The 27,432-nt window shown below is 36.9% G+C and overlaps 2 protein-coding genes across 3 annotated transcripts; both read right to left on the reverse strand.

Annotated features, from left to right (window-relative positions):
- Positions 1–2,728: 2,728 nt before the first annotated feature.
- Positions 2,729–7,909, reverse strand: LOC119778655 (lysozyme C, milk isozyme-like). The gene is made up of 5 exons (XM_038277997.1): positions 7,712–7,909; positions 6,036–6,230; positions 5,802–5,865; positions 3,021–3,065; positions 2,729–2,878 (listed from the first exon to the last, which is right to left on the reverse strand). Exons 1-5 carry the CDS (start codon positions 7,872–7,874, stop codon positions 2,818–2,820), a joined length of 528 nt encoding a protein of 175 aa, XP_038133925.1. The 5' UTR covers positions 7,875–7,909; the 3' UTR covers positions 2,729–2,817.
- A 13,746-nt stretch (positions 7,910–21,655) lies between these two features.
- On the reverse strand, positions 21,656–26,807 carry LOC119778656. 2 transcript variants are annotated; one of them, XM_038277999.1, is made up of 5 exons: positions 26,694–26,807; positions 25,021–25,187; positions 24,217–24,744; positions 24,076–24,136; positions 21,656–22,010 (listed from the first exon to the last, which is right to left on the reverse strand). In XM_038277999.1, exons 2-5 carry the CDS (start codon positions 25,178–25,180, stop codon positions 21,941–21,943), a joined length of 819 nt encoding a protein of 272 aa, XP_038133927.1. In that variant the 5' UTR covers positions 25,181–25,187; positions 26,694–26,807; the 3' UTR covers positions 21,656–21,940. The 2 variants fall into 2 exon arrangements, with proteins under 2 accessions (XP_038133927.1, XP_038133926.1); XM_038277998.1 differs by having other exon boundaries at positions 25,021–25,190; positions 26,694–26,801.
- Positions 26,808–27,432: the final 625 nt, after the last annotated feature.

A 27,432-nucleotide genomic window follows, 5' to 3' on the forward strand; every position in this document is an offset into this window, starting at 1 on the left:
ACCTTATTATTGTTGTCAGACAATGAGGTTCGGCAATGCATGGGACCTCTTTTACCTCCACATTTCACATTTAGAGCCGATTAGAGTAATACAAAGTTCATTTTTGCTGTGACAGAAAACAATAAAAAAAAATACACAGTATCAACCCAGATGAGATCTTTTTTCTTGATCTTCTATATGTGTAAATAAGTGTTTGAAAATTTACATATTGATTGATTCTTTACCCTGATCATGACAAAATAAATATGTTTAAATCAAGAAATGCTTAATTTACAGTATTCGTCTTGACTTAATAAATAATAAACCTCAAAATTGTCTGCAGTGATCTGAATTATGGAATATCATTTAATATGAAACAGTACAGAAGCTGTAACGTTTGAAATAAAATCCTCTTATTCTCGCTAAGTATTGCTATTCAGTTCAATTCATTTTATTTATTTGCTCCAATTCACAACATATGTCATCTCAAGGCACTTTACAGAGACAATTCAACCAGAATATCTGCTTATTGCATCAACTTATTGACTTGACAGCAATCCCTCAAAATGGTGCAGCCAGAGTTCTGATTTCTTCTTGTTAGAAGACAGTTTTTCCTGTGCACCATTGCTGCATGCATGCTCAGTTTCAGGGATTGCTGTAGAGTTAATGACACAAAACAAATGAATGTCTACTGTCACCATACACTCATCTAGGATAAGAAAATACTGCAAAGTGAAAAACTCAGTGCTGTCAGCTGAGTTGCCCTAGATAGAAAATTCAAAACAATATGTATAGATCATTCTTCCATCCATTTTCTGTCACGCTTCATCCCTGCTGGAGTTGCAAGGGGTGTGGTGCCTGTCTCCAGCTGTCTATGGGAGAGAGGCGGGGTACACCCTGACCAGGTCACCAGTCTATTGCAGGGCACTGTCTAGATCATTTAATTGAACATTCTTTGTAATGTGCCTTGAGATGATACTTGTAGTGAATTAGTGCAACATAAATAGGATGAACAACATGATTTCTCTTGCAGAGAACCCAGGAACCTTGTTCTTTGAGTACCATCCATGATACCATGTTGGACTCTACATCATAGGTAGCTTTTCTTTACCAGGACTTTAAAAAAAAAACCCACAAATTGCAATCACTGGATCTCTCAGCAACTTTAGAACAGTAAACATATGGTACGTTTGAAACAACCTGTACTGATATAAAGCCTTTTCAAATCAGAAGACTTAAAAGTGTTTTACACTACATTTAGTCATAAACACATTCAAACACAGAACGTGGCAAGCGCGTTGCAGACAGACTGACAGAGCTCCACTGGGCCCTGTGACCACAATCAGCAAGCAATGCATGTTAGGAGACGTACCCAAGGACTCAACAAATGAGATGATTTAGCTGGGGTTCAAACCTGCAACCTCCCTGTTGCAGAACAAACTAATTGATACTTCCTGTTTTAAAACCAAAATTCATGAATAAGCTTAACACTGAAGCACTTAAATGATATTTGCGAGAACCCCTGAGATCTTGGCTGACTTAAATCAGAATCCAATTAACTAATTGATACTTCCTGTTTTGAAACCAAAATTCATGAATGAGCTGACTCAAGAAAGCTGCTCTATTCTCTTTGCAATTTAAAAGATGATTTTAACACAGCAGAAATTGTAACATAAGCAAATATTTCTTCAACTAAATAGGTGTATTTTTACAATGATTTGAGCAGATTGGTATTTGCCATTTGAATAAGATACTTTTCTCAGGAAATGTGGCTTTTGTTGTTCTGCTATTCTTCATGTTAGCCACTAGAGGGCATCCTGAGGCTGCTGAAAGGTTGATTGCCTCTCCTGCACCTGTGAGCTTACCCAAGTGCAACTCATCACCAGGGCAGCATAAAAGAAGTGATTGACCTTTTACACGCGCTTTAATGTTACCATGGTAACATCAAAGCATTCAGAGTCTAACATGCACTAGTCTTACCTCCTGCATCATTCTGCAGGACAAAGTAAGACTCAAGTCCTATAGGAGAGAGTGGCTCCCAAACTTGCTCCTAAAAGACACCTGCCTGCACATTTTAGTTGCCTTCTTTAGGTGCACATGTGTGCAGAAGCAGGGACACATCGAATTTTAAGTCAGAGGACTCCACAGTGCTTGATACTAGATTCAGTCATTCATCTACATGCTCCTACAAGTGTGCATTGTATGTCAAATACCGCATATTTAAGTTAGGGTTTATTTTTTCTACATGGCACAAACTATTTCCATTCATCTTCTACTGCTTGTCCATCAGCATTACGGGGGCTTGTGCCCATCTTCAGCAGTTGAGGGGCAAAAGGCAGGATACACCTTGGAAAGGTCATCAATTCATCACAGAGGCACAAAAAATCTGAGACTGACTGTGAAAAGATGCCAGTTTATGCCTTTGCATACACAAGAAGGACATTTAAACTCCATGAAAAAAGACCCCAGCCAGAAATAAAAAACACGTCCTTACTGCAAAGCCAACGTTGCTACAAAATACACCAACATGCAGCCCTGAAATCCCACCAGTGCAGTAAAATATTTTTAAAGTTGATTGTTAGACATTTGAAAATTAGGGAAAAATAAAAGCGGTTTGTATTGATCTGCATTTTTATATGCTAAACCAATGGTTTTACCCAATTATTGTATTTTATTTACACTCATCCAAAGTCATTATTAGCACTTTTCAAAGGGAATAGGAACATTGTGAAGAAAGCAACACATGGCACATGCTTCAAAGTTTTATTTGATAAGATTTTTGAACATGGTGAAGAAGACTGATCATTCTACTGAGATTTAAAGATGTTTGGAGCTTTCTCAGCAATCGCTGAAGTAGTCCTTGACATCATGGCAGTCGTCGTCAATGAGATTCTTCAGGCTGCAAACAGAGGGGATCTGCGTTACTCAGAGTAACCATATAATGTGATTTATTAACTAAACTTTCATCTTGTTGAAAAAAAAAAGTTTGAAAATCCAAAGAAAGTAAAACATAAAGAAGGATGTTTGAAAATAGAACTTACACTTTAAAGAGCTTCTCTGGTTTTTCCATCATGAAGGCTTTCTTCCTGTTTAAGAAAGTAGAACATTTTCTCCTTTTTACAAAAATTCTTGTATTTCTAGTTTAATTTAAATAATATGCAGAGCAATAAAACAGTGTTTGCAGCATCTCTTTTTATCGATTTTGTTCTTCACATTTTGATGAAGAACATAACATTTGATCAAGTTCAACAGATTAATAATAGAAAACACTTTTAATGTTTTCATTTTATTCATTAAAGGAGAAAAGCAAGTTGTAACAACCTCGTTACAGGTCAATTTCTGGGACTTTGTTACACCAGTGGACAACAGAATAAGTGACTATACATTTTTTTTAAATCAAAGGACAGGGTGGGGTCCCCAATAGCTGCACAGATTGCTCATTCAGGAGGTCAGACAAGAACCAAGAACAACATCTAAAGGTTTAAAGGCTTAACTTTCCTCTAATTAGGTTAGTGTTCATGATTCTTTCTTTTTTTTTTTTAAACGACTCTGCAAAAGGGGCATCTGGAGAACAAAAATGCCAGAACCCCTGCCGACTAAAAGGAAAAAAAAGGTGTCCCACTGTTGCAAAAAAAGAAAAGAAAAAGATTATCTCCAAGCCTGGGCAAACTCTGTGAAATGACAAAACAATAGTAGAACACCTCTAGTTTCTTGTTACAGTTGGTGTGAAACTAACCTAACATTTTACCTAAACAATTTCAAACTGACAGTCATACCTGGTGGTGAGACTGAGTCTGCTCTGGTTCTTTGGGATTAGGACGACTTGTATTTAACCAAAACCCTGAATAAATAACATTTCCAAAGTACGCATATTTGCTGTTCATGAAGTTATTTTGTTTAATTAAAACATTAATTTAATAAATACTCTTCGTTAGCCCTTGGATTTGCATTGGGAAATAGTCAAACACATTCCAATGGATCTAAATTAATTTAAAGCTAATTTGACTTCGTTCCAAATTCTTTAAGATAATCTCAGGCATAAAGTTCTAGCTGAACTTTGATCTCATTTCATAATTTATTGATTAGGGAGTTCAGTCATTTTGTGTGTGTGTGTGTGTGTGTGTGTGTGTGTGTGTGTGTGTGTGTGTGTGTGTGTGTGTGTGTGTGTGTGTGTGTGTGTGTGTGTGTGTGTGTGTGTGTGTGTACGCTGTAGGCTACTTTAGTTGAGTTTCACTAGTTTAGTGAAGTGAAATATGCTTGATGTGGAGTTAAATTCTTTTCTGACATTGTGAATATATACCCTATTAGAATAGTTTACTGTTTCACCATGATTTAGCTTGATTCACAGTTCAATTTGTTGTCTTAACACTGAAGCACTTAAATGATATTTGCTACAACCCCTGAGATCTTGGCTGACTTAAATCAGAATCCAATTAACTAATTGATACTTCCTGTTTTGAAACCAAAATTCATGAATAAGTTGACTCAAGAAAGCCGCTCTATTCTCTTTGCAATTTAAAAGATGATTTTAACATAGCAGAAAATTTAACATAAGCAAATATTTCTTCAACTAAATAGGTGTATTTTTACAATCATTTGAGCAGATTGGTATTTGCCATTTGAATAAGATACTTTTCTCAGGAAATGTGGCTTTTGTTGTTCGGCTATTCTTCATGTTGCCACTAGAGGGCATCCTGAGGCTGCTGAAAGGTTGATTGCCTCTTCTGCACCTGTGAGCTTACCCAAGTGCAACTCATCACCAAGGCAGCATAAAAGAAGTGGTTGACCATTCACATGTGCTTTAATGTTACCATGGTAACATCAAAGCCTCCAGAGTCTAACATGTACTAGTCTTAGCTGTGATTCGAGTCCTGTCCCTACTAATTCTGACCTGAGGAAACACTACATATTTGGATTTACTTGTGACAAATCTTTATTCTGGAAACTGCATCCATGACCGGTGTTCACTGTGACAAACCAACAACATTAACAGAAACTATCCTTGTTTGCTAAACGCTCCTCCTCATCTCCATTCCGGTGTCTCTCCACAAACCAACCACCTCTACCTGTAGCAGCCTCAGCCTTACAGCCACTTCCCTCTGGATGGCTTCATAACTTCAACAAACCACAATCCCAGATCATCTCTCCTTTCCCGGGTGGCATCTACATCCATCTCCCATAAACTCAGATCTAGACCCTCTTGTCCAGTTAATTCCCAGTAACTCATTCTTCCTCTCCCTCCAGTGTTCCTGTCAACCTCCTTGTTGCCGCAGCCCACCGCATCATTATTTTCTCATTCCCTATCTTCATAACGAACTTAATTTAACTAATTAATTTTCTGAATGTCCTTCTTGTATATGGGTCAGAAGATTAAATAAAACAATGATAATTCTATAAAAATCTAAAAAAACGAAACATTATTTCTATTTTATTTGAAATAACATTATCCTACTTCCATTGCAAAATAATCATTCAACTGGCAAATCATCTTATTTACTTGCTGAAAATATAGCCAATTAAACTTATTTTAAGTTTTAATTTATTTATTCAGGTTTAGATCTCTTTTAGCCATGAACCGATTTTACATGATTAAAGACTTTCCTGTGATACATAGAAGAGATTTTTCTTCTTTTTTTACTATATAGCTGGCCCCAACCAGAAGTTGGAAAGGGGATTTTTTTCCAGTACAGGTTGCTGTGGTGAGCCTTTTTTTCCCACTTAATAAAAAAAAAAAAAAATTGACTACAAATATGCATTTTTATTTAATTGTATACATTGATAAAATAGATATATAAAGCAAACATTGAACAATAATAACTTACATCATCAGAGTGAAGAGCTTCCCCACACATTTGATGTCATCAGATATGTTGTCATCAGTCAGTTCTGATTAAAAACAATAAAAGCATTTTTTTGACCATGACAGAAACATCCGGGCTTAAATTTAATATCATAATAAAATAAAGAAACTTGAGAAAAATAAAATATGGTAACACTTCCCATGGCAGGGAGATTATACCAATATCTAAAGAAATGCAACTTAAAGCAAAGCTTACCCTCGCAAGCAAGATTACACATGTTGGGCATTGACTTGCTGTCGCTGCTGCAGACCAGACCCTCAGGGAACTGGAAAAGGCCGTAGAGAGTCACTTCATCATCCCCAAACATTTGTGCTGCTCGTGCATTATTGATAGCCTTTTCAGTCACAGCACTGGTGTTGAAGCCTGAGCGCTGCTCCACATGACAGACCACTGAAATGTGGAAAGGAAAAACAGTCAATCTTCAACTGAATCGAACAATTCTGAGATAAATTAGATTAGATTAGATTAGCTTTATTGATCTCACAGCGGAGAACTTCACTGGTCACATATTGGCATAGTAATTAAAGAAGAAGGTGCAAACAAGGAGGAAAAAGGTGCATTAAGAATAAACAATATATATACAGTATATCAAGATCAATACGGATTAAGGTGCAAGTGTTCATGTATCACACACAATGAAAAACAAAATAAAAATAAGAAATAAAAAAACAACCAACCATCATTAAGATCAGTGCACACTACTATTTGCTCTGCTCAACCAGAGGTGAACAAATTACTCAACTATAGTAACTGAGTAGAAGTATTGATACTAATGGTCAAATGTTACTTAACTGCAAGTAAAAGTTGCTCAGTCAAAAATGCACTCGTTAAACAACAGAATTTTGAGAAAAACTCAATACAGCGAATCTCAAAACTAAGCTGAGCCAGAAGGATTGATTAACAACTGGCTTCCCTGGAAATCTAGTGGAGTAGAAAGTACAATATTTGATATTGAAATGAAGTGGAATTAAAGTTCCTTGCAAAGAAGACTCGAGTAAAGATACTTAAAAAATGTATTTAATTACCACTGTACTCAACATAGCTCAGTTTAAATTCCGTAAATCCATTGATAATCTTACATAATGTCTCACTAAGTTGTAATCCAGGCGGAAGAGTTTCCTAAAGTTTCAGCTTAATTTAGGCAGAATCATAGAGTAGAGTACAATGAAGTATTGAATAAAAGTAGCACAACTTCACCGTTTTCTTTCTCCAGTAGAAAAGTAAATGCAGTCTTCCAAAAAATTACTACAGTAAGAGTAAAAAGTATTTGGTAAAAACGTAACTTGAGTAAAGATTTTGGGGGATCGGAACATCTGATATAATTTTTGAAAGTGATGTAATAGGCAGACAGTTATGTGTAAATCGTGGTATTTTATATATGAAAACAAAAATAATACAAATTAAGAACTTGATTTAGATTAAACAAACACTATTCCAAATCCATATTTTTCAGCATAAAACCTTTCTCCAAATAGCTCACAGATAACGATGCTTCATTAGATTATAACTCAAGTAAAACTAAAAAGTATAGCAAAATAAAACTACTACCAGAAGTATTTTTGATATAGTTACTGAATTAAATGTTAGTAGGTAAATCTAACTAGTTGATACCTGAATATGAGAGGAAGTTAATAGTCTAAAAGAATTGTGTCTACAGTTCCAGTCCTTTCATTCTGCTCTGATTAAACTGATGGAAAGTCATGCTATCTTAGAGAAGCCAATTCTAAAACATTTCCAGTCCCTATCACAAAATGTTAAAAGTCTATATTAGAATTTTTCAGCTTAGAAGAAATAATAATTTTTTTATCTCCTTGTTTAACAAAACAACACATTTTAAGTAGCATGTTTCTTGCCTAACAGTGTTTACGAACCCTTGGCGAGGAAGCGGCCCTCTTCCATTCCTGTATCCCTCATGGTTGGAAGGGATTCGAACATCTCTTTCAGTTTATCCCTCAGTTCACATTTGGAGACTATACGAGCTCCAGCCAGACTGCAGCCCAGCACAGCAAAAGTGAAAAGCACAAATACCTTCATCTTGTTTCTAGGAACCTTCTCTGTCTCTGACTCTCTGATCTGTTGCTTATATATATTGTTAGGATCATTCACAGCAAAGAATCATGGGAACTCTTTTGTCCACCCAAATAAAGGCCACTCCCTAAGCTCTGGATGCTGGTGAATTCTCACTGCTAATATGTGTTTTAGATCACAAAGAGACGAGGAGGAAAATGATACATCCACCTGAAACTTTCTTTTTTATTTATTTATAGGTGACATCTAATCCAGCTAAAAGGAGAATGTAAACCTGGTTAGACCAGGCAAATTTTCCACTACATCTGCATTGGGCATATAATTATAGAGGTTGCATACTGAATGAAAGAAAACACCGGGGACAGCTATCAGGTTAAAGCAGCCGGCAGTGGAAGAACAAAAACACATACAACAAAAGAGCAAACTTTATTCCTGATCACACCATGCTCAAGGCAACTGAAAGGAAAGTATAAAATTCTAGTAAAACCGGTGAAGGTCTTCCTGCATAGAAGATGTGACTTAAAGAGAATTGAGGAGTAATCAATCTGTGCATATTTACTGGTGATGCTGTATGTATTTATATGTCTGTCCTGCAAGTTGTGTTTGAGAAAACTTTTATTTCTGTGTCGTCTGTTAATAACAGATACAAGTGAGTGGTCTTTGCAGCACTCAGGTTTAACCGGTGGCCGCTGGTGGAGTTTTCTCCGGGGGGGCTATAAATTCAAAATAGACGTATACCAAAAACCAATCAAGCTTATACTAAGTTATCACACCAGTGTATTTATATGAATGCCAACAAAAAATTTACATACATTTTTCCTTTCTGAGACTTTGTGAATCTGTGTTTTGCTTGGTCCAAGATGGTGTCACAAAACAAAAAAAATTAATGCACCACTTTAATAATGGAGAAGCTATTAGTCAGTTTTTTTTCCTAATATATAAAAACTATTTATTTGAGAATGTGTTTTATTTAAGGACAACAATAAAAATTAACAAACACCTAGAAAAGGTACACCTTATTATATTATTTGCCATGTGAATCCCAGATTGTTCATTCTTCTTTGAGTTTTGCTTTAAATCAGTCTTACCTGTCGCTATCCATGCTGGGTCAGATCCTGACATTTGAAAAAAAAAGGAAAGCAGAATAAAGCGTTAGCATCGCTGCATGCAGTTAGCCAAGTCTTGTAGCTAAACCAGGTCCTGAAAAAGACTGAGTGTACCATCTCCATCTGTCTTTGGAATATTGATTAATGATTCATTTTGATGTTCGGCCGATCAGGTCCAAATGCTTCCACCTCCAGCTTCTCTTGGTAAGTTTACTTTAAGAGACTTCACTTGGCCTGTCAATCAGCCACACCAAGACTGTGAAAACATTTCCTTACAGCTCGGGGAGCTCCCCTATTGTTTTTTATTGCAAAGGATCTACTGCGCAAATCTGACTCCGCTAGATGGATTTGCTGGATTTGCTCCGCATATCCATCTGGAAACCTTCCGTTGAAGAAATTTTGGGAAGGGCCGAAAATACTGGTTAGCTGATTGGCCTATGTTGGCGATAGACGGGCCAAATAAACCAATCAGATCAACGAAGCATATGACGTACTAACAGAGCGACGAAGAAAACACAACCACAAGCCAGGCACAAGCCAATTGATAGATCTAACTCTTGCCGAAACCAGTCGGGAGAAGAGCAAAAACATATTTTCCTCTGAGAAAAGCCTCCAGAGCAGTGTTTTGCTATTTTTTCAGTGAAGAAATACACTGTGATTCCGATAAAACTTGCTCGATAGCCACGCTAACGCTAGTTTCATCGGCTGAAGCCGCCATGTTCTTTAGACTGCACCGTCGCGCTTCTCGTTGCGTCACACCTCAACCCGCCTCAAAGCCAACGCTGATTGGACGTTCGTTTGGTGAACTGCTCCAAATTTTCTTTAACGTAAAGTAGCCCGACTGATCTGCGAGTGAAACCTTGAAAGCTCGCAAGAGAAGGATGGTCTCACGAGGCTACTACTGCACATGTATAACTTTTAATGAGAGTCTATGACCAAAGATTTTTGCACCCCAGTGCGGAACTAAGTCACAAATCCGAAGACGAACAAAACAGCTTTACTCGTCATTTAAGATTAAATATTTATCTTGCACATATAAAAATATATTTGAATATATTTGGAAATATTTAAATTTTACAATTTAATTTTTATTTGTTTTTTTTTATGTCTAAATGAAGGTCATTGGATGGGTGAGGCGGCGCCCTAGCGCCCTCTATTGACCAGCCGCCACTGGACTTAGCCATTATTTTGGGTTAACAAAGCAGTGTTTATTCCTTTGTAAAATTTAGGACTCCTACCACTAAAGGGTAGGTACAGGATCATCTTGCCCTTCTGGGTTAATTGTGAGCTCAGGTTTTGGGATATTATGAACTGAAAGATGGAGTCATTGCAGCCGTACCACAATGTTCCTTACCAAAAGTCTTTGACAGAGTTTTACAAACCATTTAGAGGGAAATGATTAGTTCCCACATCTTAATTTACCTCACTGTGTCACAGTGAAATGTAAGAAAATGATCCATAGAAGGTTTGGAGTGGTGGAATAATGAGTGGATGATCAGCTGTGTACACGCCAGAAGGCTTAGCACTCTATCACAGGGTTTTGATTTATGCAAATACTGAAGTGTGGTCTGTGCTACAATATTCCACGCCACAACACAAGAGGGACAATCACGAACTAACTGTGGGTCTAGATACGGCCGAGGCGGCGAGGAAGGGGGGCAAGTTTGTGCGATAACGGAGGGACATGAGGGACAAATAATGGTCTTATCTGCTGTTATTTATCTTGCATTATAAACCCGCTAATACATATATAATCCTTTTCCTAACATTCCAGTATATTCTGTATAATCTGTGCATGTAGCTCCTATATTCATATTTATATTTATAGACAACTTTTTACAGTCTCCAACTATTACTTTTTGCTTGTACATAAACCTGTAACAATATTTATATCCTGTATAGTACTTCTGGATAGATGCAAACCACATTTCCTTGCTTTGTACTCGTGACAGTGCAATGGCAATAAAGATGAATTCTGTGCTATTCTATTCTATTCTATTGTATTCTATTCTATGAGGGCGAAAAAGAGCGGGGATCCAGGTGGAAAAAGGGTCCCGGCGTTCTCGAGCACCTCGCTCTTCTAGCTTGTCCTCATTCATGAGTCGTTTTCCACAATGGCGGTCATACAAACAAAACAAGTCGGTAAGGTACCAAACAGGAAATATGGATAGTATAGAGTGGATGTAGATTTGACCAATCAGAGGCCTCCTGTCTGCGGTACGTCTGCGTCACCTACAATTTTGGAGAGGTGTAGCAGAGTGCCTGGTTTCTGAATATAAATCAGCCTTGAGGGATCACATTTGGAGTAAAAGCTTTTTGTTGCTTGGAACTATCTCAGTTAATAGAGGTGTCTTGACAATGGATGGTGTGCAACCATTATTCCAGCTGTATTTAATTCCTAGGAGGCCAAAATCCTGACTCTTGGACTAACGGGAACAGTTTGTGTCAGGATGTCACTAAGTGGTGACTCATCTGTACAACCGCTAAGTAAAATAAAATTGTTTTGCAATGATAATCTTGGATCACGAAACAATTTTTTTTCAAGATTTTTCCTTTTGCTTTCTCCTTTTGTTGGTCTTCCTTTGTTTGCTGTCAATAAAATACTCTACACTTGTAGGCAACAATGATTACTTACTTGGAGTAAACAGAGCTTTCCACTATCAAGTTAAAACACATTGTAGATCTTTCAACACATAATAGAGTCAAGTCTTGTGCCTATATAATATTTTATAAAACAATTATGTGGTATGTGTGGAAACCCTGATTCCAAAAAGGATAAAGAATACAATTTAAAATATGCATTTGCCGATAATAGGCTTTTATTTACAACAGATTAGAACTATACATAACCTTTTCTGATTTGATGATCAAGAATGATCACACTGTAAAAAGAGAGATTGCTTTTAGTGAAAAAGTTTACCTTTTCATGTGATTATAAAGCGTTAAATGACAATAGAGGGTGTAAATGTAAGAACATCTTGAGCACAGCTATTATGTTAAACCTGAAAAAGGAGACAAAGCAACAACAACAAAGAAGCAAGATAAAAGAAAATCACCCATTTCAGTTGGAACAGTAGTGCTTTTATTACTTTAATCACAGGTTGGCAAAATATCTGTTCTTGCACTGGATTAGACCTGAATCCATAGAGGCTATGAGAGTGGATAAAGAAAAAAAAGAAAGAGTCAAGTAGTAATCGAAACCCACCCAAGGAAGGAAGGAAGGAAGGCGGGTGAGAAAACCCTCACTCCTGTTTATTTGACACTTTATCAAATATCTGCTGCTTGAAAATGTTTCACCTTTTTGTGACCCATCCTATATTGTGACCGAAGTGCTTATAACATATTTTTCACTGTAGACTTCTTAAGGTCAACATATTTATCCTGTGAAGTTAGGGTTAGTAAATAACAGACTGGTGAGGAGAATCCAAAAGAGCGCACCCTTGAGTCGTATTATATGATGGGTCACAGAATATGCTGGAACATCAGTTTCAACCAGGATTTTCATAGAGCAAGTCACATTGGTTTATTCATTACAGAGATACAATCAGTGACGCAGGCATCGCTGGGTCCACCTGAACCTCCAGCGATGCTCCTAATTCGGTGAAACCAAGAGCTATGGCTGTGGTGCTTCCTTCTGGACCTAATATCCCATATCAGGGAAGAATGATCTGAACTACAGAGGTAAGGAGAGGTGACGTTATGTCACATGCTCCTTATATGGACTGTAAGCATTATTCACAGCCAGGAACAACAGGACATCTTTTGTCCACCCAACAAAGAGCACTCCCTGATGCTGGTGTAAAATCTCACAGCTAATTCGGGCTTTAGATCACCAAGAGGCTTGAGGAGGAAACTGATACACCCACCTGAAACTATATTTTCTCAAATATAGGTCACATTTATCCAGCTAAAGGAGACTGTAAATCTGGTAAAATTAAATGATTACTCTTCCCACATCACTATGGACATCAATAACTTCCATGTTTGTAAATGTACTTAGCTCAGCTATCAGATTTCAACAGCCTGCAAAGGAAGAACAAAAGCATAACAACAAACCCAGCATACCTCATTACTGATCACACTGTGTTCCAGGCATCTTAAAAGAAACATGATGTTGTGGTAAGAGTTTTTTTTTTTTGCTCAGAATGTGAGAATGACAGAGTTAAAGCAACTGAACTGCAAAGGTAAACTATGGATATTTACTGGTAATGTTTTTTCTGTTTGTAAACGAGCAGGTCTTCTTGCAAGCTTTTTTTTTTTTGAAAACAAACTCATTAATAGTTGTTTGTTGCTACTAAAGTACAATCCGGCATCTGAAGGAAACACCCACTACTTTTCTTACGTACCTTATTGGCAAGTGCTCGTACACAAATAGAAGCAGCCAGTGGTAAGAGCATCTGCGGAGTGTTGGTAATGTAAAATGTAGGATACTAAATGTATTGACTGTCTAACTGCTGGACAGGTACACTATCCTCACGTTTATCAGGCTAAATACTAAGCTCAGTTTACCGTATGATGAAATGATTTAGAAAGTTTTACAAAGCCAATTTAACAATTATGACATGGAAATTATTGGACCCCATATCATAATGTTTCACCTGTCACAGGGAAACATTGTAATGTGTGGTCTAATAATAATTTCCCTTAGATGTATTGATTTATCAGTGCAGAATTTTCGTTTGTACTCTCTTTATAAAAGTTTTCACTCAGAACTTGCCCACCTGTAAGGCTAAACATTGTCTAGGTGAGAAAAGTTGTTTTTTACTATAAGGCAATATTTGGTACAGAAAATAGTTGCCAGTTTAGACTCCTTCTACTTCACAGCTATAATATAGATGATTTTCGCTGTCCATCCAAGAAGATTTTTCAATTGAAAAAGCTTCTTGGATGGACAGTGAAATGTCTTGAAACTTGGAAATAAAGTCAGTGGACTGTTTTTAATTTTCTTTGTTTGGAATACTTCTACTTGACTAATAAACTGTCAGGACTCCTGTCTGTTTGTTTGTGTGCTGTGTTTGTCTCCCTTCCTCCACCAGGAGGCGCCTGGTTCTGGTCTGCCTCCTCACACACCTGCTGATGGTTTCCTTGTTAACGGAGTGTTCTTAAGCTGCTGACTGCCACTACCTCGACGCCAGAGTGTTTGTCAGTTTTGGGTACTCTAGCCAAGCTGAGTTTTGCTGAGTCAAACTGAGTTCTTGTCAACCTGAGTTTTAACATTGTTTGTCTTTTGCCTCTCGGCAGGAAGTCATCCTGCAGACTGGATTCTTTGGGACCTTCTCTCCCTGGAAGGATCAACTGAGATTCAAACTGGGCTGGGGTTCAAACAGGATGTTTGGATCCACTTTCCCTAAGAGATCATTTGAGCTTCACACTGAGAAAGGGATTCATCTCCATTACGACCCGTTCAAGTACCGCAGGAAATCTGAGTGACAGTCAGTTTCTCCGTTCACCTACAAACAACTGCTTTCTGGGCAAACCCTGTTCCGCCCTCCACCGAATCAGACAAACACTGGAACTAGAGCATACATACTGGAGTCAAAGATTCAACAACTTCTCTGGAAACGTGAGTCAGCAACCAAATCCTCTTCAAGTTCACAAATCTATTTTCCCACTGAGCCGGAACTAATCGCTGTGCCTTGCCCTCACTTTCCAGTTCCGGATGAGCAGTGTTCAGAGCAACACTTCTCTCTGCATTATCTCTTTAATAAAACCTGTTAAACCTTTTCCCCTGGTCTACCTGTTTTGTCTTCTGCATTTGGATCTGAACTTTCGTAAAATCATGACATAAACATTAATACTTTATCTATCCTGGATCTGAGATGTTTTTTTCCCCTCCTTCAACACATATTTGAATATTGATTTATTGTTTGATGGTATAATCATTTATTTTTGTCCACTGCCTTGTTTGCAGGTGTGCTTTTTTGATTGTTTTATACTATCCATACATTTTTCTTATTTATTCTTTTTTTTTTCTTTTAATGTAGTCATCTAAAAGGAGAGAAAACCTGCATTAGTGAAGCAGTTTATCTTCCCATGTCATTTTAAAGTGTTAAACAAAAATAAGGTGTTTAAAAGCAAGAACACCCTGAACACAGCTATTATATTACACCTGACATAAAGAGAACAAAACAACAGCAACAAAGCAGCAGGATAAAAGTAGGGCAGCCATTTTAATACGAACAGTAATGTTTCACTTTAATTACAGGTTCTCAAAATACCTACCTATGTGATTTAGACCTCTATCACAGCGGTCTTTGCTTTATTATTACTTAATATTTTGGTAAATTTTACTCAACTAACCTAAATCTCACATTTATACTATTTCTAATTTAATTATAAGCAAATCATTTAATAAAACTAAATAGTATTCTGGTGAGATTCAGACATTTGCTGATTATGCACCTGGCATGGTCATTGTGAGGTTGGTCCCTGTCTCCAGGTGTCTATGGGTGTGAGGCAGGGTACACCCTGGAAAGGTCTCCAGTCTGTTGCAGGGCAACACAAAGATGTATAAAGACTTAAAACCATGCATACACAAGGCAGAATGCACATGCATATGTAGAGAGGCCAAGGGAATAAGTGCTGCAAATTGCTCCACATTGCAGCCAACAAGTAAACAACATTTTCTACTTCTGACCCAAACATGGTCCAGCAAGGAAAAAAGCAGCAACTTTATTCCTTTATTCCTAATATCCAATTAAATTTTACTTGCATCTGTAGAGTTGGAAACTTATTTAAATTATTTAGTTTATGCTATTTGGTAAGATGAATTCACTTTACTTGTCTTTTGATGGATAAAGATTTACCGATAACTTCTAACACATTAAATAAGAAGAAGTATCATTTCAAAGAAAAGGCACTTGCAGTGTCCTGTGAAAGTATTCGCCCCCTTGAACTTTTCAACCTTTTACCACATTTTAAGCTTCACACATAAGGATATAAAATTTTTATTTTTGTGAATAATTAACAAAATGTGGGACACAATCATGAAGTGGATCAATATTTATTGAATAGTTTAAACTTTTTTAACAAATAAAAAAAAACTGGGTGCACAAAATGATTCAGCCCTCTTAAGCCAATATTTTGTAGCAGCACCTTTTGGTGTGATTACACCTGTAAGTCGTTTACGGTAGTCTCTATCAGTTTTGCATGTTGAGAGACTGAAATATTAACCCTTTCTTCCTTGCAAAACAGCTGGAATTCAGTAAGTCTGGATGGCGAGCAATTGTGAACATTAGTTTTCAGTTCATTCCACAGATTCTTGACAGGTTTCAGGTCTGGACTTTGACTTGGCCATTCTAACACCAGGATATATTTATTTGTGAACCATTCCATCTAGATTTTGCTTTATGTTTTGGATCATTGTCTTCTTGTAAGATAAATCTCTCTCCCAGTCTCAGGTCTTTTGCAGACTACAGCAGGTTTTCTTACAGAATGGTCCTGTATTTGTCATACGCTCAGATTAATTAAAAAGTATTTGTTCAAAAAATAACGGATCGATTGCAGTGGCAGCAGCTGCAGCGGCTAGGACGTCTGAGGCAGGAACTTCTATCGGAGAGAAACACAGTTTAGTGACTATGATAATCTGATGGAGGATGATTATGAACACATGGTTCATAACCTGGTTTGAAAGTTCAGTTTGTGCCCAGAGAACGAGGATGATTTCAGCCGATAGACTGAACAGACGCAGTGGGTTAGTTCCAAATGCGGAAGCCTAGAAGGTGACTGACAGGAGATCACATCCGAGCTGATGAAGGAAGACAGGATAAAGGTAAGGATCAAGAATAATCTGGCACCTATGGCTGGAAAACAGGCAGAACAAATTGGAGATCGGAACAGGTGAATCTGATGAGTGATGAGCATCAGGGCAGAGCTAGACAGGTGAATGAAATGAGCAATTAAGCCAGCCATCAGCACAAAATCATGACAGTGTTTGGCTCCATCCATATCCACATTAATTTTAACCATCTTCCCTGTTCCTGGTGAAAAAAAAAGCAGACCCAAACCATGATTCTGCCATCACCATGTTTGACAGTTGGGATGGCGTGTTCAGGGTGAAGAGCTGTGATGCTTTTAAACAGAGAATATTAATATTATCTTTGCTACTTTCCATTCTACTATTTTTCTGACAATCTTTCTTATAGGATACTGGGGAGTTCATTGGTCAGGAGATGGGACACCGCCTGACAGATCACGTCCTTCAAACAGAGGTGTAGCTAGAAAATGTTAATAACGATAGCCAGGCAATAAGCAATGTACACTGAGGGGTGGCCGAAAGCGGATAGGCGCCAGAACCTCACGGTCAATTTACACTGTTTCAACAGGAAAATTAATGAGCACAACATCTATATTTTCTAAATAAAGACAAACTAAACCTTTCTACAGCCTTTTCTAACAATTATATTTAGACATATATTTAAACATCCATGCTGTCTAAATTAAAGGTGTAGTGGACAAAATTCTTTCAAGTTTGATATGTGGGGAGAGCATCTTAATAATTGCTTGCATACTTTTACCAGTAATTGTTCTGCATAAAATCTACTATATCTACATTAAATTGATTACTTATCATTAAAGTAGTTATTTATCCCTGATTTCACTGAAGACTCCTAGATGACTAACAAAAACATAATTTTCTCTTCACCCCATGGGACAAAATCTAGGTCTGAAAAGAGCATCAATTCTGTATCTTTTAATGTTAGTATATCGATGTGCATAATTAGCCACAGTGTTTTTTGTTAACTGTTAATATATGAAGAATTAAAATGTTAAAGCAGTTAGAACAATTCACTTTAGAGTATTACTGCTGCCACCTTCTGAATTAGAGGGAAAAAGGGTAGGGGTGGCCACTGATTGGCTATGGGTGGCCATGGTCACTCCTGATTTGATATTGTCCGAAGCTGATTTATACTTCCATCCATTAATTAGGACTATTTCAAGTGAACCTTCTTTATTCAAAACCATGATCATACAAGCTGTCTCTAGATGGCGCAGCTGGTTTAACTAGAGCTCCAACATAGCTGTTAATGCTGTCTGAGCCTGGTCCTGTTCTTTTTGGACCAATGGTTCTGACCAAATAAACTTAATGAAACAAAAGTGTCTGGAAAAAGAATGAAAGATGGCTGGAAGGCGGCAGGAATAAAAAAAGATTATGAGTTATTTTAGGAACGGAAAATGCATGTTGATGCCATGGGTTTCTAACAGTGTGACATTTTGGCCAGTTAGCATAAACCTTTATTCTTAGTAGGGTGAATAGCAAAACCTATAAAGAAACTGTTACAGATATCCAAATAGTTGACAGAAAAAAATATCTTGGTTTAAATACATTTCAAACACTAGTGAAAAAGAAGAGAGCACATAGATTTAAAGGATGAAATTATAATGCAAAATTTGAGAAGAAAGTACAATGTTGCAGGGTGAGAAAAAGTGGTCTTTGTGCCCTACAGCCTATAGCAGCTAAACTACAGAGATGTCATGATTTTATGCAAAGATCTGAACCACATGCAGAAAACGAAACAGAGAGACCAGGGAAAGGTTTAACAGGTTTATTGAGAACTGGTAGGGATGGGTCCAGTGCTGCTCAGAACACTGGCGAACCGGGACTGAAAAGTGAAGGGAAGTTCCTGTGGTTAGTTCAGGCTCAGTGGGAAATTTGAGCTTTAATTTGCAAAAGGGAATTAAGCAACAGGACTCACGTTTCCCGAAAAGGTGTCGTTCTCTGAATCCAGTTTGTGTGGGTTGTTCCAGTAATTGACTTGCTCGTTGGAGGGCGGACAGGGTTTACCCAGGTTGAGGTGCTTCCTTGAGGAACGGAGGAGCTGACTGCCACTTGGATTTCCTATGGTACTTGAACGGTTTCTTGTGGAGATCCCCAGCTCAGTTTGAAGCTCAGACGATCCTTCCAGGGGGAGAAGGTCCAAAACATCCAGTTTACAGGATGACTTCCTGCAGAGAGGCAAAGACAAAAACAACAAGGTTAGGCTCAGGTAGACAAAAAACTCAGCTTGGCTAGAGTACCCAAAACTGGCAAACACTCTGGCGTCGAGGTAGTGGCAGTCAGCAGCTTAAGAGTCCTCCGGTAATGAGGCAACCATCCGCAGGTGTGTGGGAAAGCCAACGAGAACCAGGTGCCACCTGGTGGTGGAGGAAAAATACAACCCAAACAAACTGGATTCCTAACAAGAGATAGATCAAGATGACCTAAGCCAGTGTAACTGTAACCTTTATAAAAAAAAAAAGAAAAGCTTTTGTGTGAAAAGTACAGACTGCAGGGTGTCTGCCTGATTGTCAAAACTTAAAACCAATATTCTATTAGTGAAGAGCCTATAACTAAAATATTTGCCCAATTATATTTTCAGAAAGTAGATTTTTCAACTTAATTTTCATTATCTTTTTTGGTCTGTCTTTTTAAATAGTTGACACAAAGTGCTTAAACTTATTTAAGTTAGGAGACAATCTTGGTGGCTGTTTCTGTATGTGTGTGTTGTGTGTGTGTGTACTTGTTTTTTCCTTGTTTGGTAGGGATAATTTCATGTTTAAATGCTACTTTGTGGGGACCAATCATTTTTATGGGGACGTCCATAAGTTCTTCCTGCGGAAATGTAGGCGCTATGTTTTGGACTAAGGTGTGAACTGAGTTCTGGTTAGGGTTAGATAAGCAGCTGTAAGGGTCAGGGTTAGGCTTTTGCATTGCTTACATATGAATGGAAGTCAATGGAAAGTCCCCACCGGAAAAGTGAAACCCAACATGCGTGTGCGTGCATGTGTGTATGGGGTGTTTATCTATTTCCTTCTTTGAAAACCTGCCTGTGCAATACGTTTCCCATTAGGGATGATAAAATTACTTCAATTTGAACTCACCTCTTGTACTTATTCAGTATTTGTCTCCTGCTTGCATATATTTATTAATGCTTTTAAATATTCAAATTATTAATAGATTTTTTTTTGCCCTCAACTAACCTTCACCTATCCAGAGGTGCATTAATCTGCTCCCTATTCTAATCACTTAGTACATGTGGCTTCTACTGTACCTGACCTCCTGTCACCCTGTCCTGTACCAGGAAAACAGCAAGGCACGCAGTTGTTTCCTGATGTAATTCCAGTCCAACCTAATCCCGTCGGTCACCACCCACACATACTTCTCTGCTACTGACAACTTCCTCATGCATTCATACATTTTCTTTCTTGGCACCAGTTCTAGATTTTTGCATTTCATCCTTGTCTTCTTTAAACATGGTACAGCAGAATTCTCCACCCCTCAGACATATTTTTATTGTTGGGATCTGTGTTCAGTCTGATCAAAACCAACTCTCGTAGACATCTTGCAATCTGTACAGGTATGCCGTTTCACATAGCTTTCTTTCTCATTCCCTTCATAGTTATCCTCACTACCTTCTTCCTTATTTACTGGACTTCCTAGTAGACTTTGTTTTCTCTACCTTTTGTCTCTGTTCTCTGTCTCTATTTATAAACCTCTTGAGAAAAAATACCGATGACAAATTCTTTCTACCTTTGTATTTAATTGCTCAGACTTAAACTGCTAATACTGTCATACTTCTTTAACATTGAGTTAATTTTTGCTCCCACTTAATGGACTTTAATTGCTTAAAATTGTCCATATTAAACTTTGGCTTTCTAAAAATAGTTAAGAAATAATAGAAGTTGAAATATGTTAATAATTTTTTTTAAATCTCCACTGCTTCACTGTATGTCAGAATCTTGTTGAATTAATGCTGTATAGGAAGCACTACTGACAGGATTGGTTCTGGGCATGCAAACAAAAAAAGAACTTGCTTTAGAAAACATATGAAATAAGAAAAATATGAAATTATTTACATATTTATATGGTATTGTAGCCTGCTCTGTTTTCTTAGAATTTGGTGATAAGGTTTGTAAACAAAATAAATCAATGCTTTGCATAATAATGAAAAGAGATTTAAAGAACGTCCATAAAGTGGAGAACATTTTGGGCAATATCTGATGGATGTAAAGGCTGCGTGCTGAGGATGGTAGCTTACAGAGCTATTTTCCTATTTTCCTCTCATCTGAGCTCTCTTTGACAACCTGCCACCATGCATTGGTCTCTGTCTATCCTAGCAGTACACCAGCAGATAGGAGAGCCTCTCTCTGGCGCATTGAGCAGTAAAATTTCAGATTGTCTGACTCAAGTGATTGTGAAGCGCTTGAAGCACCTCACGCACCTTGGATGTTTAATGCTAATCAGGCGCTGCTCCAGCTGTTTGAAATCTGCTGCAGAACCTTTTGTACATGTCATCCACAGAGTTTGCATGTAAACCATCTGCTCTAGCTGCCTTTGTGTGAAAGCAGCATAAAACAGAATAGACCAATTGCACTGTGGAAGAATGGCCCATAGTGCAGTAGCACTTTTCTGTAACTATAATAATCAAGACTGTAGTCTCAATGGGGCAACGTTTTGAATGTTCACTTTATTATGTCAGGAATTAGCTATTTGTATCATTAAAATTATTAAAACTGACTTCTACAAAAAACTAAATAAAGGTGTTTGATTGGTTCTAAACTGCTAACACTTACTCAGTTAGTCCCACCATTCAGATCAGCTCCTACACCCTCCTCTCCAGACTAATATACAGTACACAAGGCCTAAAGTATTTACACCATGATACCATGATGTATCTGAAACAGTCAAACATAAAAAAATTACACACTGCCAACTAATCACCTTTATTGATTTTAGAAATTAAGTATAACACAAGTATTACATAAGCATTACATAATCATTGGGTGTTTGAACAACCACAGGAAGAGCAAAATCAAACTGCAGCAATATTCTAATATTTCAATCTCTATTACATAGATTTAAACAGGAGAGGTTATTCTGATCATTATCAATGAAAAAGAAAGCAGTGCTTCACAATAGGATTCAATCTTCTACAGCTTGTAGTAGAGGTTCACCTGTTAGCGGAGAATAGATGCTCTCACAGGCACTTAGGAACAATCTTGGAGGAATGTTTTTCTCTCCCTATAGCACTTAAGAGAGATATTCTGGAAGAGGTACCTGTTGAATGACAATAAAAAAAAAGAACTTAAAAAGTACTGAAGAACAAGCAAACATCTGCCAATACAAGTTTGAAAAAAACAAACATTTCTAATGTCGCAAAGATTCCTTATGTGAAGAAGCCAAATCAGAGTAAACATTTCTTTCCTCAGCGCTGTTGCGATTAAAGCCAATATTTTGTAGTCAATAAGTTCCAAATTAAAGAGAGACGTGGTTTTGAATATTACATGATTAAATTTTTGACGTTTTAAATACACTGTACAATCAAACATTCTTTGTATCCTTCAGTCAAGGCTTGTAAGATTTCAATTTTAGGTAAATTGTTGACATCTAAATGAAAAGGTGTGAAGGTGTATTTGAATGCAACACTGGAAATGCATGCTCACCCTGTGTGACCTCAGGGAAAATCAAAATAGATCAATTAAAATATGCATTAGAGAATTCTTGACCTCAACAAGTCTGGCTTATTGTAGCTCGATTCACATCCAAAAAATGCCCAGTTTAATTTCTAATAATAATTAAAATGAGACGTAGAAATAAAAAAAATGTCCATGATCACGTCATTATGGATGAAGACAGGTTATGCAACCCAAGGATTAATGTTTTGTTGTGAAAACTGAGGACTTTGATCCTGTTGTCTTTACTTGAAGTGATTTTAGTCTTATATCAATACAGGCTAAAAATTCTAGCATGAAGAAGAACCGTTCAGACCAAAAGCAACCAAAAAAGCAGGTTTATAATCTGAAAATGAACTCCAGAATACCTTACGTTTTGAAGAATATCCTTCTAATGAAACCGACATGTTTGTGATCGGCCTTAATGACCATCATTTTAGTTGAATATTAAAGGCAAGAAACTCCTCAATCTTAAAAGTTGAAGTGTGCCAGTACAAGGTTGTGGGTGTGTTTTATTGTAGGAAGGAGAAATTTATACAATAGATGGCATAATGAAGAAAATAATAGATTAAAGTATTGACAAAACATCCCCCAAAAAGAAAACTTGCGGGCAAATAGGTATTGGACATAAATGGACAATGATCCTTAATATCAGTTCAGTAAAGTCAGTTTTTGAGACTCCATCATAAAGACCAGATCTGGTTTAAATGAATAGGGCTGGCTAGACTACTAACGGTTACCTTCTATTGTGTAGTTCAGACCAAAGTAGACTCCTTATCTGTCTTGGTCAAAATCTAAGCAGTAACTAGATGGGTATGTCATGAGTGAAGGGTGCTTGTGGTAAAGTGAAATACATGTTTTGGGGAAAATACCAACTAAATTGCTGAACTGAACGGTAAACGGCAAAGGTCATCCTCATACGGTTTAATCCGGAAACACACTCGCATTTTGTGTGATTTATAACAAACAGGGCAATTAGGACATACATGTTTACCAAATCATTTAGAAAAATTAGACATACTCACGGTAGGAGCTCAGAAGTAAAAAAAAAAATGAATAAATAAAAAATAAAGATGAATGGGCAAGAGCAGGAACTGTAGCTTTATGTCTACTGTCCTACTTGTTTATGTTGGGAGAATTTTTGGTACATATTGTCCAATTAATACATGGCAAGTGGTCTTAAGACATTTTTGAACAGAAAAAAACAATGTTTAGAGTGTATTTCCGTCTTAAATCAGAGTCTTGAAGCAAGCAACTCAACATCAATTACGAAGAGGGAGAAAAATCCTCCACTTCTGTATATGCTTCAATATTGCTAAGCTAAACTAGCGCCCATGTTCTGACTAACCTCCTGCCAAACCCTCATCCTTGAGTTTCACTTTAAGCCCTGCCCCTGTATGTTTTTAAATTGGAATGAGTAACACTTAAGTGGCCGTTCTACCTACAGTACCTACCTACTACAATATGTAAACTCTTCTATCTGAATAAGGTATGATTTAATAAGTTTAAATATTTCTCTGCAATTATTCAGGAATTTTGAAAATTGTGCTCCTTTTTAGAGAATTTAAGTAGTTGGTTTTTCAACTACTGGTCTTCAAGGGGAAGAATTGTAGAATATGTAGAATGCATTTAAACCAAAACTCTAAAATGTTGACTTAATTTTGGCTTACCAGTGGTAGTACGACTTTATGAGGCACTCGATGTCATCGGTGATGTCGTCGTCTGTGAAATCTTTAGTGGGAGAAAGAAACATTAATAACATGCAACTAAAAAAGGGTGTTGTATGTATTATTCTTTTGTCATAAACCCACCTGAGCAAGATTTCTGGCACAGATTTCTAGACCAGCGGTAACCAGAATCACAAAAATGGCTATCTCTCAGCTGGAAGATTCCATAAAAACCAAGAGACCAAAGAGGCATCCCGTTGGGGTACCTTTGACTAGAAGATGCGTCTTCATCTAAGTTGTACTCGATCATGTGCTCATCATCTTGTTCCATCTGATCCTCATCGAAAAGGTTTTCCATATCATGCAGTGTAAAATACTCATAGGGATCATTTCGCTTTTTTCGTCTCCTCACAGATGTTGAAGATGATTGTGAGGAAACTGCTTCCGTACCAGGAGCAGTAGTTGAAGTAGTAGGAGCAGTAGTAGTAAAAGTAGGGGTAGTAGTAGTGGTAGTGGGTGCAGCGCGAGCAGTTGGAGCAGCTGTCATTGCTTCGTCGGTTACCTCTTCATATCCATCAGTTGTTTGCATGTCTGTGGTCAAGTGCTGGCGGATCCCCTCTACTTTAACCAAGCTGGTGTTCATGTTAGACTTCTCGCTGATCTCACAGATAACTGCACCAAACCGGTCATGTAAGAAGGTACAAGGAGGAAACAAAGAAAAGGAAAAACAAAATTAGCAGAATGATTATCAACAAGTCACTGACATTCAAGAATGTATGGTTTGTAACACATGTCTGCTGGGAAACAGGCAGTAACATTACATATTTTGTATAATACACAAATTTTCTTTGACCTTTTTTTCCTGAATTTCAATTTGTAGAAACAATCTAGTAGAATGGCCATGTAATTAGTGAGTATTTTAAAGGTATTTTAAAACACAGTACTTACCTATAGACAATATTTCCTCCTCGTGCTTCCTCAGATTTTTGGGCAGGTAGATTTTCCCATGAAGCTTGTCCTTCAGCTCGCATTTGGAGACAATTCGACTTTCGGAAAGGTCGGGCAGCAGGGCCGCCACAACCAGCACCAACAGCAAGCCCAGCTTCATGTCGGTTCTGCTGGAGATGAAGGAAAGCCAATCTGTTTGTTTTTGGTAGGTAACTAATGGTTGATAACATAAACCCTACCAAAAAATCAAGGCACTTTTATACATTGCAAAGTTAGTCTCTAATATTCTTGTATTTTGCTAGTAATTTCAAAATATTAAACAAATGGCAGAATAACATTTTACCAATAACCAATACAATGTATATTAGAAACTATAGACCTCACATTCAATATCAATGGTATATGCTCAAAAGCAAACATTCTTCTTACTTAAGTGTGCAGAAAATTTACTTAGAACACCATAGATTGTTAATATATATAAAGTTATAGTTTTGGGTTGGAATATTATTTTTTAGGACTATATCATAATTAAGAAAGGAAAGCTGTGATTATTTTGGTTCTGCTTTGCAATAACCATCAAAACCACCATTTATAAATGGTAAAGAGCATCTATTAATGATTAATAGATCTTTTTTATTGTTTGATTAATTTATAAACTGCATCTAAACCATTTATAAAAGGTAAATAGAAGGTATTAAGCCCACTAAATGTCAGTGTGAGGGTAAATCCAACATAAGATGAAAGGCCAGGTTTGGGTCTAAAGTCCAGTTATATTAAGGTTAGGAATAAACTAACAGTGCAGGGCAATATGATCTACTTACCTTATATAAATGGTTTATATCACAATTAATAAACATTAATAAATCGTTAATCATTTATAAATTGTCCCTTTACCATATATAAATAACGTTTATGATGTTTTGTGTAAAATGTTACCATTATTTTTTATACAACAGAAATATCTAATCAATCTCTTATAAAAAGATTGCTATTATAATCTTCAAAAACTGTTAGCATATATTTTACTCAAAAAACAGCCATTATTTCTTCAAGAGTTTAACATGTTTGAAATGTTTACTTGCAGGTATCCCATTTTAGGCCACTGGCACCAAATTAGTTTCTACATTGGTTTAATTTTACATGCTAAGCATAATCATATAGTTGAAAATATGGCTTTTTTTTTTTTTTTTTTTAGCATTTTGGTGTCAAAAAGCAGTTTGTGTCGTTTGGGCCCAAGCTGAGAATTTATGAAATAAAGTTAGATTTAAAAGGTCTGCCTTCAACACTATTCTAGTTCTTTTTTTTTTTTTTTTGCAATAAAAACAAGTTATAAGGTAAACTGTAAAAACTTGATCAAATAAAACTTTTGTCTTTTACAAAGAATTTTAAATATCAAGGAGTTTCTGGTACAACTTCATCAACTACCAAGGTGCATAAAGATGCTTTAAAGAGCTGGTAAAGGGAAAACTTCAATAACACCTAAAGTTCTCGAAAAGAAAAGTTATTAACAGACCAAAGTGTTTGAAAGCCAAAAGCTAAAAAAAAATCCCTGTTCTGTCAATACATTTTTGGTTCCAAGAGCTTTGTTATTGAAGTTTACTTAAGTAATCTAAAAACCACTTAATCACACAATTAGTCATTTTAATATTTGCATTAAAGAGAAGTGTTCTTACTGTGTTCGTCTTGATGGCAGAGGTAATTCTGAAAACAATAAGCCCCAAGCGTGCACTACATAGTTTTAAACTGCTAGCTCCCAGGTCAACCTGTTTTACTGCATTCATTCTTTCGGCTTCCCTGAAGGAAATGAGACAATGCACAAACACATGCACTTTCTGTCTTGGCATTGATGGTGATAGGACTGCATGTATGACGAAAAACATTTTTTTATATGCAAGCAATGTACAGATTTTTAACTTTTCCAGTTTTCATCTTGTTTACAGAATTTTTTAAACCAATTTAAATCAAATGTACAATTATTATTTTTTTGTTCATAAATATTTGATCAAATCATGTCAATGCAATACAGTTTGTGATAGGAAATATTATTATACACACTGTTCCTCTTAGGTCTGTGGTTAATAACCCTAATGTGAGTTTCTTTTGTCTCTTTTATTGCAGAAATGTATTCACTTAAGCAGAACATCTGCTAGACAAGGCTAAATGTCATGTTACTGTCCCCTAAGAAGCTGTTTTCAATGTCAGATGTTTTGGTGAAGAGCTTAAACTCCTTAAGTTCAAGGTTATTAGAATAACTTTCTAACATGGATAACTGCCTACTTTGTGTGTGAAAACCATCCATATATTTTATAAGTACTTAGTGCAATCCTTTGTCTGATTACAATAGAAAGAACATTGGCAAAGACGATCTCTTCTCTCTCCTCTCTGAAAGGATTAAAAAATGCTGCTTGAAAG

This window comes from Cyprinodon tularosa, unplaced genomic scaffold (assembly GCF_016077235.1).
Source record: "Cyprinodon tularosa strain WSP-4 unplaced genomic scaffold, ASM1607723v1 ctg137, whole genome shotgun sequence".
Lineage (NCBI taxonomy): Eukaryota > Metazoa > Chordata > Actinopteri > Cyprinodontiformes > Cyprinodontidae > Cyprinodon > Cyprinodon tularosa.